Here is a 13,629-nt window from a genome sequence, read left to right as displayed (position 1 = left end):
TCCATGGTTGTTTAATTTGTTTATGGATGGGGTTGTTAGGGAGGTGAATGCAAGAGTTTTGGAAAGAGGGGCAAGTATGAAGTCTGTTGTGGATGAGAGAGCTTGGGAAGTGAGTCAGTTGTTGTTCGCTGATGATACAGCGCTGGTGGCTGATTCATGTGAGAAACTGCAGAAGCTGGTGACTGAGTTTGGTAAAGTGTGTGAAAGAAGAAAGTTAAGAGTAAATGTGAATAAGAGCAAGGTTATTAGGTACAGTAGGGTTGAGGGTCAAGTCAATTGGGAGGTAAGTTTGAATGGAGAAAAACTGGAGGAAATAAAGTGTTTTAGATATCTGGGAGTGGATCTGGCAGCGGATGGAACCATGGAAGCGGAAGTGGATCACAGGGTGGAGGAGGGGGCGAAAATCCTGGGAGCCTTGAAGAATGTGTGGAAGTCGAGAACATTATCTCGGAAAGCAAAAATGGGTATGTTTGAAGGAATAGTGGTTCCAACAATGTTGTATGGTTGCAAGGCGTGGGCTATGAATAGAGTTGTTCGCAGGAGGGTGGATGTGCTGGAAATGAGATGTTTGAGGACAATGTGTGGTGTGAGGAGGTTTGATCGAGTAAGTAATGTAAGGGTAAGAGAGATGTGTGGAAATAAAAAGAGCTTGGTTGAGAGAGCAGAAGAGGGTGTTTTGAAATGGTTTGGGCACATGGAGAGAATGAGTGAGGAAAGATTGACCAAGAGGATATATTTTTTCGGAGGTGGAGGGAACAAGGAGAAGTGGGAGACCAAATTGGAGGTGGAAAGATGGAGTGAAAAAGATTTTGTGTGATCGGGGCCTGAACATGCAGGAGGGTGAAAGGAGGGCAAGGAATAGAGTGAATTGGAGCGATGTGGTATACCGGGGTTGACGTGCTGTCAGTGGATTGAATCAAGGCATGTGAAGCGTCTGGGGTAAACCATGGAAAGCTGTGTAGGTATGTATATTTGCGTGTGTGGACGTATGTATATACATGTGTATGGGGGGGGTGGTTGGGCCATTTCTTTCGTCTGTTTCCTTGCGCTACCTCGCAAACGCGGGAGACAGCGAAAAAAAAAAAAAAATATTATCATTATACTTAGTTGCTCTCTCCCGTGTTAGTGAGGTAGCGCAAGGAAACAGGGAAAATAATGACCTAACCCAAAAGAAGGAACAGAGAATTGGGCCAGGCGAGGGTATTCCCTCAAAGGCCCAGTCCTCTGTTCTTAATGCTACCTCGCTAATGCGGGAAATGGCGAACAGTTTGAAAGAAAGAAATATATATATATATATATATAAACAACCACACACACATATACATACCTACACATTTCAACGTATACATACATATACATATACAGACATATACATACATACACATGTACATAGGCATAGTTGCAGCCTTCATCCATTCCCATCGCCACCCCACCACACATAAAATGGCACCCCCCTTCCCTTGTGCATGCATGTGGCAGAGATAGGAAAAAACAACAAAGGTCACATTCGTTCACACTCAGTCTCTAGCTGTCGTGTGTAATGCACCAAAACCACAGCTCCCTTTCCACATCTAGGCCCCACATAACTTCCCATGGTTTACCTGCCGCTTCACATGCCCTGGCTGATTCCATTGACAGGACATCGACCCCGGTATACCACATCGTTCCAATTCACTCTGTTCCTTGCATGCTTCCACCCTCCTGTATGTTCAGGCCATGATCGCTTAAAATCTTTTCCACTCCATCCTTCCACTTCCAATTTGGTTTTCTACTTCTCGTTCCCTCCATCTCTGACACACATATCCTCTTTGTCAATCTTCCCTCACTCATTCTCTCCATGTGACCAAACCATTTCAATACACCTTCTCCTGCTCTCTCAACCACACTCTTTTTATTACCGCACATCTCTCTTACCCTTTCATTACTTACTAGATCAATCCACCTCACAACAAATATTGTCCTCAAACATTTAATTTCCAACACATGCACCCTCCTCTGCACATCCTTACCTACAGCCTATCCCTCGCAGCCATATAATATTGTTTGAACCATTATTCCTTCAAACATACCCATTTTTGCTCTTCGAGATAACGTTATTACCTCCCACACATTCAACACTCCCAGAACCTTCACCCCCTCCCCATCTTGCAATTTACTTCTGCTTCCATGGTTCCATCCACTGCTGAATCCACTCCCAGGTATCTAAAACACTTCACTTCCTCCAGTTTTTCTCCATTGAGACTTACCTCCCAATTTACTTGTCCCTCAACCCTACTGTACCTAATAACCTTGCTCTTATTCATATTTACTCTCAGCTTTCTTCTTTCACACACTTCACCAAACTCAGTCACCAGCTTCTCACCCGAATCAGCCACCAACACTGTATCATTAGCGAACAACAACTGACTCACTTCCCAAGCCCTCTCATCCACAACAGACTGTATATTTGCCCCCATCTCCAAAACTCATATTCACCTCCCTAACAACCCCATCCATAAACAAATTAAACAACCATGGAGACATCACGCACCCCTGACGCAAACTGATATTCACTGGGAACCAATCACTTTCCTCTCTTCCTACTCACATACATGCTTTACATCCTCGATAAAAACTTTTCACTGCTTCTAGCAACATGCCTCCCGCACCATATACTCTTAATACCTTCTATAAAGCATCTCTATCAACTCTATCATATGCTTTCTCCAAATCTATGTATGCTACATACAAATCCATCTGTTTTTCTAAGTATTTCTCACATTCTTCAAAGCAAACACCTGATACACACATCCTCTACCACTTCTCAAACCACACTGCTCTTCCCGAGGCTGTACATGCCTTTACCCTTTCAATCAATACCCTCCCATAAAATTTCCCAGGAATACTGAACAAACTTATACCTCTGTCATTTGAACACTCACCTTTATCCCCTTTGCCTTTGTAAAATGGTACTATGCATGCATTCTGGCATTCCTCAGACACTTCACCTTGATCCATACATACAGTGAATACCCTTACCAATCAACAACACGGTTATCCCCTTTTTTTAATAAATTCCACTGCATTACCATCTAAATCTGCTGCCTTTCTGGCTTTCATCTTCCGCAAAGCTTTCACTACCTCTTCTCTGTTTACCAAACCATTTTCCCTGACCCTCTCACTCTGCACTTCACATTGACCAAAACACCCTGTATCTGCTGCTCTATCATCAAACACATTCAATAAACCTTCAAAATACTCACTCCATCTTCTCACTTCACCACTACTTGTTGTTACCTCCCCATTAGCCCCCTTCCCCAATGTCAAAAAGCCAGGGTGACATCACACCGCCCTGTCTTACACCCGTGTGTTCATCAAAACATTTATTCAACTCTCAATACACTCTCGCCAAGATATGACATCGATTCATGCACCCTCAGTAGAATGCCGAGGATAAACAAAAGAGTCGAGCTCTCTTAGGGAGGAGGATAGTGTGTTCACTATACACCTGTGGGACCATTTTAGTCATGATAGGGAGGAGGATAGTGTGTTCACTATACACCTGTGGGACCATTTTAGTCATGATAGGGAGGAGGATAGTGTGTTCACTATACACCTGTGGGACCATTTTAGTCATGATAGATCTTCGTATGCTAGGGATGGTCTTTACTTAATGGAATAAAGAAAGCCCACCTTGGCAGAGTAGTGGATGAGAATATCAGGCCCTTTTTTTGATGAGATAAACTACTCATGAGAGCAAATCAAGATTTAGTAAACAAAGAAGCTATGAGAGTCGGGGAGGGGGAGGGAGTAGCTGTGGCGGGAATCCGAGTATGAACAGGATCTGAGGAGGAACAAGATAAGAGAATGGATGGGGCTTTGGTGGTATGGATCCTCAGCTAGTAGCAGTAACCTCACAGGCAGAGGGATTAGCAAAAAAAGGTCAATAGGGTCAGTTAGGGACAACTCTGGCAGTATAAGTAGTGGGGTAACACAGGTACAGGTCAACTCTCACATAACTGTTACGAACGATTCTAGTAGGATGCAGCGTGGGGAGGGTCAAAGTAAGGCAGCAAACCCCAAACAGGTGGAGAACCGTCTCTCCCCCACTGCTGCACATGCAGACATTACCAGTGATAATACAAAAAGGCATACAAACAGTACAAAAAGGCAAATTCAGTCCAGAAATCAATTCAGAAGAAAATAGTTTAATAAAAACAAATACCTGGAGCATCATTACAAAATGCTCTGAACTTATATGCAGTTACTGAAAAACCAAACATTATTGCAATCTCAGAAATGTGGGTAAACTAGGAGAATAAACACTTTACTGTCGAGTTAGCAATACCCAAATACAAACTATTTACGGAAGATCACTTATACAGGGAAGGTGATGGAGTTTGGCTCTACAATGATAACAATCTGAGTGCTATCAAAATAAGCAAAGTAGACACACACACTTACAACTCCCTTGATACTGACATTACCGACAAGTTCAAAAGTAAACTACGTCATGGCATTAGTTACAGACCTCCTAAGCAAAAGACAACAACAATAAGATATACAATGAAATCAAAACTATAATGAACAGTAAAGAGATTATAATAGTAGGAGACTTCAACAGTGCAAACATAAACAGGAACATGTTAACAGGAGACTGAGAGGGAACAAGCTAACTTAAATGATTGAAGATGCTTTTTCAGAACAGTTAATCAAAAAACCAACCAGAGGTACAAATATTCTTCTTCCTGTCCTCAGCAGTGACACAAACTTAATCAACTCTTGTGAAGTAGGCAAGAGTTTGTTAAATAGTAATCACAGTTTGATTACATTAGAGATAAATTTAGATTATGAAATAAATGACAACAAACTCTTGATCCCTGATTACAGGTGAGCAAATTTTAAAAGCATTAGACGAGAAATTTGCAATACCAATTGCAAAAATCTTCTTGATGTTTACACAGTAAAGAAAATGTGGAAAAATTCCCAAAACACACTACTCAAGATTGAAAATAAACATTCCACAAATTACATGGAGAACTTGCAATACTTCAAAACCATCATGGATGAATAGGAGAACAGAAGGACTAATTCTACAAAAGAAAACATATAAGAAATTCAAATCAATGGGAACCAATGAAAATTGCCAGGAATTAATAAAAATCCAAAGAGAGTGTAAGAAGGTCATAAGACAGAGTAAGATCAATGAAGATAAAAGAATATCCTTGAAAGTTATGAATAATCCTAAGGAATTCTTCAAATATATAAGACAAAGGAAGACAGTAAAAGAAGGAACTGGACCATTATGAAACGGATATGACACACTAACTACTGACGACAAGGAAATGGCTACCATACTAAATCATTCTTTCAAATCCATATTCACAATAGAAGAAACAAATCGAATACCGCAACCAATGAAAGTGTTTCAAGGATCTGATGAAGAAGAGTTGAAGGTTAGAGAAATAAAGAGTGCTCAAGCACTTTAAATACCTGGACCAATTAAATTCTAACAAATCCAACAGCCCATATCACTCACCTCCCAAGATTTTTAAAGGGCAGGAGACAGCTGATATACCCCATAACAAAAACATTCAACAAATCTCTACTGGATGGTCAGGTGCTAACTGACGAAACTAGCATAATGTTACTATATAAAAAAATGGGACAAAAAGTGTGCCTTCAACTACTGCTCAATTAGCCTTAAGTCAGTGTTAGGTAAAATGATGGAAAAAAATAATACGAGATAAAACAATGTTGTATGGTTGCGAGGCGTGGGCTATGGATAGAGTTGTGCGCAGGAGGATGGATGTGCTGGAAATGAGATGTTTGAGGACAATGTGTGGTGTGAGGTGGTTTGATCGAGTAAGTAACGTAAGGGTAAGAGAGATGTGTGGAAATAAAAAGAGCTTGGTTGAGAGAGCAGAAGAGGGTGTTTTGAAATGGTTTGGGCACATGGAGAGAATGAGTGAGGAAAGATTGACCAAGAGGATGTATGTGTCAGGAGGTGGAGGGAACGAGGAGAAGTGGGAGACCAAATTGGAGGTGGAAAGATGGAGTGAAAAAGATTTTGTGTGATCAGGGCCTGAACATGCAGGAGGGTGAAAGGAGGGCAAGGAATAGAGTGAATTGGATCGATGTGGTATACCGGGGTTGACGTGCTGTCAGTGGATTGAATCAGGGCATGTGAAGCGTCTGGGGTAAACCATGGAAAGCTGTGTAGGTACGTATATTTGCGTGTGTGGACGTATGTATATACATGTGTATGGGGGTGGGTTGGGCCATTTCTTTCGTCTGTTTCCTTGCGCTACCTCGCAAACGTGGGAGACAGCGGGGAAAAAAAAAAAAACCTGTCATGTTTCTAAAAGAACACACAATCATGTCAGACAACCAACACTATTTCCGCTATAGAAGCTCCTGCCTGACAAATTTACTGGAATTTTTTAATGTTATTTATCAGAACTGGGACTAAAAATTACCATCTTATGTAGTACATTTAGATTTCCAAAAGGCTTTCGATAAAGAACCTCACAAATGACTTTTACATAAACTCAAAGCACATGGAATCAGAGAAACTCTGTACATGGATCAGAGACTGGCTCACCGGAAGAAAGCCTCGGATTGGCTAGACGTAACGAGTGGTGTGCCACAAGTTTGGTCCCAGGCCTAAATCTTTTCAAAGTATACCTTAATGACCTATAACTCAGTCTCATATGCAGGATTTCCAAATTTGTTAATGATACTAAACTAGGAACTAGAGCTGTAAACAGGGAGGAGTGCGAAATGATTCAGAGAGATCTTAACTTACTAGCAAAGTGGTCAGCCTGATAGCAAATGAAGTTTAATGTAGACAAGTGTAAAGTTATGCACTTTGGAGACAAGAATATATGTTACAACTACAAACTATTTGGATACTCTCTATCTAAAGTAAATGAAAAGGATTGGAGTTGTTCATTACCAACAATCTGTAAAGTAAATGAAAAGGATTGGAGTTGTTCATAACCAACAATCTGAAATACACTAAACAGTGTCAAGCAGCAAGTAAAAAAGGTAACTAAATGTTAGGTTTCATAACCAGGAACATAGATTATAAGACAGCAGAAACAATTCTTACTCTTTATAATACTCTAGTAAGACCATACCTTGAATATGCAATCCTGTTATTGTCCCCAGACTATAAAAAAACAAAGAAGAATAAGAGCAAGTACAAAGATGCGCAACAAATTTGATTCCATCATTTAGAAATATGGCATACGAAGAGAGGCTAAAACGATTGGATCTCCTCTCCCTTAAAAAAACATTAACTTCATGGTGAATTAACCAAGTGTTCAAAATTCTGAACACGTTCAATAAAGTAAACCATGAGCATCTTTTTTAAATACAAGAAACTAAAGTTACAAGGACAAATGGAATATACAGACGTGAGAAAAGCTTCTTTTCCTATAGGTGTGATGAGCACTGGAATAAGTTACTCTCAGAAGCAGTGAATAATGAAAGTCTAAATACCTTCAAGAGTCATTCACCACAAATATTTTATAACTTCAGGTATACTTTGAGAAAAAGGCCAGAAATAAACATATAAACAACAATGGTAATGGAGACACAAGAAGGCTAATGTGCAGAAGCGGGGAATCAGTGATAGCACAAAAAGCACTGAGTGAAATTAGATTTTTCTTATCAAGTTAAATCATTTTTTCCAGACAACCCAGTCATGGGCCAATCAGGCCTCCTGCTGTCTATCTTTCTCATGTATCTAATAGTTGTCCCTCTATCTCATATATACTCAACACATCCCATACTTGCCCTCTGCCAATGGCCTGTTAAGGGTGAGGTACAAAAGGTTAAGAAGTGGCACTGGAGTTTACTGGTTAGGGAGACTTGTTGTGGCCATCACCTTAAGAAAGTTCCAGAAAGATATGTTTTTTTTTTTTTTTTTTTTTTTTTTTTTACTTTGTCGCTGTCTCCCGCGTCTGCGAGGTAGCGCAAGGAAACAGACGAAAGAAATGGCCCAACCCCCCCCCCATACACATGTACATACACATGTCCACACATGTGTATACATACCTACACAGCTTTCCATGGTCCACCCCAGACGCCTCACATGCCTTGATTCACTCCACTGGCAGCACGTCAACCCCTGTATACCACATCGCTCCAATTCACTCTATTCCTTGCCCTCCTTACACCCTCCTGCATGTTCAGGCCCCGATCACACAAAATCTTTTTCACTCCATCTTTCCACCTCCAATTTGGTCTCCCTCTTTTCCTCGTTCCCTCCACCTCCGACACATATATCCTCTTGGTCAATCTTTCCTCACTCATTCTCTCCATGTGCCCAAACCATTTCAAAACACCCTCTTCTGCTCTCTCAACCACGCTCTTTTTATTTCCACACATCTCTCTTACCCTTACGTTACTTACTCGATCAAACCACCTCACACCACACATTGTCCTCAAACATCTCATTTCCAGCACATCCATCCTCCTGCGCACAACTCTATCCATAGCCCACGCCTCGCAACCATACAACATTGTTGGAACCACTATTCCTTCAAACATACCCATTTTTGCTTTCCGAGATAATGTTCTCGACTTCCACACATTTTTCAAGGCTCCCAAAATTTTCGCCCCCTCCCCCACCCTATGATCCACTTCCGCTTCCATGGTTCCATCCGCTGACAGATCCACTCCCAGATATCTAAAACACTTCACTTCCTCCAGTTTTTCTCCATTCAAACTTACCTCCCAATTGACTTGACCCTCAACCCTACTGTACCTAATAACCTTGCTCTTATTCACATTTACTCTTAACTTTCTTCTTCCACACACTTTACCAAACTCAGTCACCAGCTTCTGCAGTTTCTCACATGATATGTATACATCACATATAGCATTCTTATTGACTTTCATATGCTTTCTTCAGATCCATGAAGACTGCATACAGCTTCTTACCTTTTGCTAGATATTTTTCCACATTCATTTTCACTGCAAAAATCTAATCCAAACATCCCCTACCTTTCCTAAAGCCTCCTTGCTTCTCACTCATTTTGTATTCAACTCTTTGCTCCTTACTTATTCTGTATTCATTCACTTCCATCACTATCAATGAACACTCTTGCATACACTTCTCCTGGTATACTTAATAGTCTTACTCCCCTATAATTGCTACATACATCCTTAGCATCTTTTCCTTTGAATAAAGGAACAATAACAGTTTTCACTCAATCCTCAGGCACAACTTTCTGTTTCCATGCTAAATCATATATCAAATTCATCCACTCTATTACACTTTCTCCTCCATACTTAAACATTTCATCTATAATCCTATCTATCTCTGGTGCCTTTCCTACCTTCAACCTTGTATCCTTTTCCTTCCATCCTCCATAACCATGAATGTATCAAGGGATGCCTTACCTTCTTCATTCAATCATTGCATGTAACAAGGGATGCCTTACCTTCTTCATTCAATCATTTCTTAAAATACTCTTTCCATCTACCTTTCACTTCCTCCTTTTGATTAAGCAACTAATTCCTTGCTTCTTACATTAACATTTCCACTCTTACATCCACCTCCTTCCAATAAAGTTTATTTTCCCTACACTTTTCACTCAACTTTCTTCTAAAATCTTCATCTACTCTATTTTTGTTTTAATTTATCAGCTTCTTAACATTCCACTTTTGCATCTTATATCTTCCCTTTTCCTCTGGTACATTCCCTTTGAGCAATCATGCTGAAGCTTTTTTTTTCTTCTCTTCCCCAGCATTTCAAATCACATCTGTCCACCATGCACTTCCTTTTTCATTCTTATATCTCACAACCTTGAATCTAATTACTAATTCAACAACCTTTAACAGTCTCTCTCTATAAATAATGAACACCTCATGCACACTTGACTGCATTCCTACATCCACTGAACTTCCATCTAAACTTTCAGTCACCCTTCTTTCATACACCTCAATGCATTCTTCCCGATTCATCATATCCCTTGCCAACATTTTATGTCTATTCTTCCATACACCATACCTTGTTTCTTTCTGATCCTCACCTGTACAAGAACTGCAAAATGGTCTATCTTTTCAAAGAATCTTCTCAATTCTAGCATCCAGCTCAGCCTTTCATCTACTACCACATAGTCAATCAAAACCTTTTGCCCACCTTTGTATTCATATCACCCTTAACAAGCACCTTTCTCTCCTTCTCATAACCATTTACAAAGTCGATCAAATTTCTCTAGAAATACTTCACTTCATCCTTACCTCAAACAGGCTTCACAGTTACAATGCAAATACACATACCCATGCACACTTCATAATTCCAATCTTTCCTTTCACCCACACTACTGTTGATCTATTCCATCCATGCTCAGTAACACCCCCTCTCACACTCTCAGTGACAGCACATTTACACATCCATTTTTCGTTCTTCCCTAATAGTTTTCCTTCATTTCCACATCACTTCTTCCATGCCCTCTCACAACTGGCATTCATCCTTTCCATTTTCAGTCTGCACACACAGCCCAAGGATACGAGTTTCACCACTCCCGGCACATCCAAACAATAAATCTTAAATTTTCAACAAGCTTCCTCCTTTTACTCTCACTAGTCATCCCATTTACATTTAGAGCCATCATCCTCAATCATACCTCCTTTTCATTCCCTGGTATAAGTGGCAGACTCCAGTTCTGCTTCTTAACCTTTAACTGACAACCTATATAAACTAGCAACAAAAGGAGCAAGATGATAACACAGACATCTACAATTTTTTTTTTTTTTTTTTTTTTCCGCTGTCTCCCGCGTTTGCGAGGTAGCGCAAGGAAACAGACGAAAGAAATGGCCCAACCCACCCCCATACACATGCCTTGATTCAATCCACTGACAGCACGTCAACCCCGGTATACCACATCGCTCCAATTCACTCTATTCTTTGCCCTCCTTTCACCCTCCTGCATGTTCAGGCCCCGATCACACAAAATCTTTTTCACTCCATCTTTCCACCTCCAATTTGGTCTCCCTCTTCTCCTCGTTCCCTCCACCTCCAACACATATATCCTCTTGGTCAATCTTTCCTCACTCATTCTCTCCATGTGACCAAACCATTTCAAAACACCCTCTTCTGCTCTCTCAACCAAGCTCTTTTTATTTCCACACATCTCTCTTACCCTTACGTTACTTACTCGATCAAACCACCTCACACCACACAGTGTCCTCAAACATCTCATTTCCAGCACATCCATCCTCCTGCACACAACTCTATCCATAGTCCACGCCTCGCAACCATACAACATTGTTGGAACCACTATTCCTTCAAACATACCCATTTTTGCTTTCCGAGATAATGTTCTCGACTTCCACACATTCTTCAACGCTCCCAGAATTTTCGCCCCCTCCCCCACCCTACGATCCACTTCCGCTTCCATGGTTCCATCCGCTGCCAGATCCACTCCCAGATATCTAAAACACTTCACTTCCTCCAGTTTTTCTCCATTCAAACTCACCTCCCAATTGAATTGACCCTCAACCCTACTGTACCTAATAACCTTGCTCTTATTCACATTTACTCTTAACTTTCTTCTTTCACACACTTTACCAAACTCAGTCACCAGCTTCTGCAGTTTCTCACATGAATCAGCCACCAGCGCTGTATCATCAGCGAACAACAACTGACTCACTTCCCAAGCTCTCTCATCCCCAACAGACTTCATACTTGCCCCTCTTTCCAAAACTCTTGCATTCACCTCCCTAACAACCCCATCCATAAACAAATTAAACAACCATGGAGACATCACACACCCCTGCCGCAAACCTACATTCACTGAGAACCAATCACTTTCCTCTCTTCCTACACGTACACATGCCTTACATCCTCGATAAAAACTTTTCACTGCTTCTAACAACTTGCCTCCCACACCATATATTCTTAATACCTTCCACAGAGCATCTCTATCAACTCTATCATATGCCTTCTCCAGATCCATAAATGCTACATACAAATCCATTTGCTTTTCTAAGTATTTCTCACATACATTCTTCAAAGCAAACACCTGATCCACACATCCTCTACCACTTCTGAAACCACACTGCTCTTCCCCAATCTGATGCTCTGTACATGCCTTCACCCTCTCAATCAATACCCTCCCATATAATTTGCCAGGAATACTCAACAAACTTATACCTCTGTAATTTGAGCACTCACTCTTATCCCCTTTGCCTTTGTACAATGGCACTATGCACGCATTCCGCCAATCCTCAGGCACCTCACCATGAGTCATACATACATTAAATAACCTTACCAACCAGTCAACAATACAGTCACCCCCTTTTTTAATAAATTCCACTGCAATACCATCCAAACCTGCTGCCTTGCCGGCTTTCATCTTCCGCAAAGCTTTTACTATCTCTTCTCTGTTTACCAACTCATTTTCCCTAACCCTCGCACTTTGCACACCACCTCGACCAAAACACCCTATATCTGCCACTCTATCATCAAACACATTCAACAAACCTTCAAAATACTCACTCCATCTCCTTCTCACATCACCACTACTTGTTATCACCTCCCCATTTGCGCCCTTCACTGAAGTTCCCATTTGCTCCCTTGTCTTACGCACTTTATTTACCTCCTTCCAGAACATCTTTTTATTCTCCCTAAAATTTAATGATACTCTCTCACCCCAACTCTCATTATTTAATCAAAATTTCATATCAACACCACATGTCAGTTCACACTAAACATACCAAAACATGTTTCAAGTGTAGTCATCACCATTTCTGTTATTTTTGCAGAAAAATATCAAGAGACTACAATTTTGTTAGCTTGAAAAGATACAGCACATCTATTATCTATTTGAAGTTTTCTGAAATACTACCTTCTTCCTACTGTATTAATTTCATTCTGTTCTATGAAGACTAACTTTTTCCCCTTTACACTGAATGGTAACTCAAAACTCTAAAATCTAATAAAGAAATTATGATGTATGTAGTCTCACTTACTTGGGGAAGGTTACTATAAGGGAACCTCCTTTCTTGACCTCTTTAAACTTGAAGTCAGAATCTCTTAATATATCTATAATTTCAGACTGGATTTTAAGTACTCTATCTTTACTATGTGCACCATCACCAATAATAATCGTAGCATCATGGTGATGATCTGAATGTTGGAAGATAAATTCTTCAGTTGCTTGAATAGCTTCATCAACTGTCATATGGTGAAGATCTAAAGTAGGCATACCACACCTTTTTCTAACTACTTGTTCCCTTATAATTTCTCTATGTTCCAAATTGACAAAACAATTTTGTGATGGATATTGGGGACTGTGAGAAAGATCTAGGGTGCTTAATCGTGGTTTTGCTGATGATGGTGCTACTGATAGGGGATCAAGTTTAGAGAATGCAAGACTTTTCTTCAGAGATGGGTAGACAGGTTCTTGTTTTCTGTAAAATAAATAATCCGTTTAACAACAAGTGCCAATAGTTATTGAAGAATTGTAGTGCTATCCTTCCAATAGGTCTGAGGGATTGAGAAGATCTCTCTTTCAGATACTGCTATAATCTATTACAGAAGAGCTACTATATAATTAAAACTGTAATGCTTCATAAAAGCCATTTTCTAAATTCCTTTAGAGTGATATTTTTTCTGGCTTAAAGAAAATT

The 13,629-nt window shown here is 40.3% G+C and overlaps 1 protein-coding gene across 3 annotated transcripts in view; it reads right to left on the bottom strand.

Annotated features, from left to right (window-relative positions):
* LOC139756509 (uncharacterized) overlaps positions 1-13,629 on the bottom strand; it is a 183,095-nt gene that overhangs the window by 27,176 nt on the left and 142,290 nt on the right. For 2 of the 3 annotated variants that reach the window (XM_071675958.1, XM_071675960.1), the window contains exon 6: positions 12,970-13,410. The exons of the other annotated variant lie outside the window; for it this stretch is intronic. In XM_071675958.1, the coding sequence (XP_071532059.1) occupies positions 12,970-13,410 (441 nt within the window). The remainder of the gene's footprint in view (positions 1-12,969; positions 13,411-13,629) is intronic. 3 annotated transcript variants of the gene reach the window in all.

The sequence above is a fragment of the Panulirus ornatus genome, chromosome 22 (genome assembly GCF_036320965.1).
Source record: "Panulirus ornatus isolate Po-2019 chromosome 22, ASM3632096v1, whole genome shotgun sequence".
In the NCBI taxonomy this organism is placed as follows: Eukaryota; Metazoa; Arthropoda; class Malacostraca; order Decapoda; family Palinuridae; genus Panulirus; species Panulirus ornatus.
This window is presented reverse-complemented; position numbering and strand designations above follow the sequence as displayed.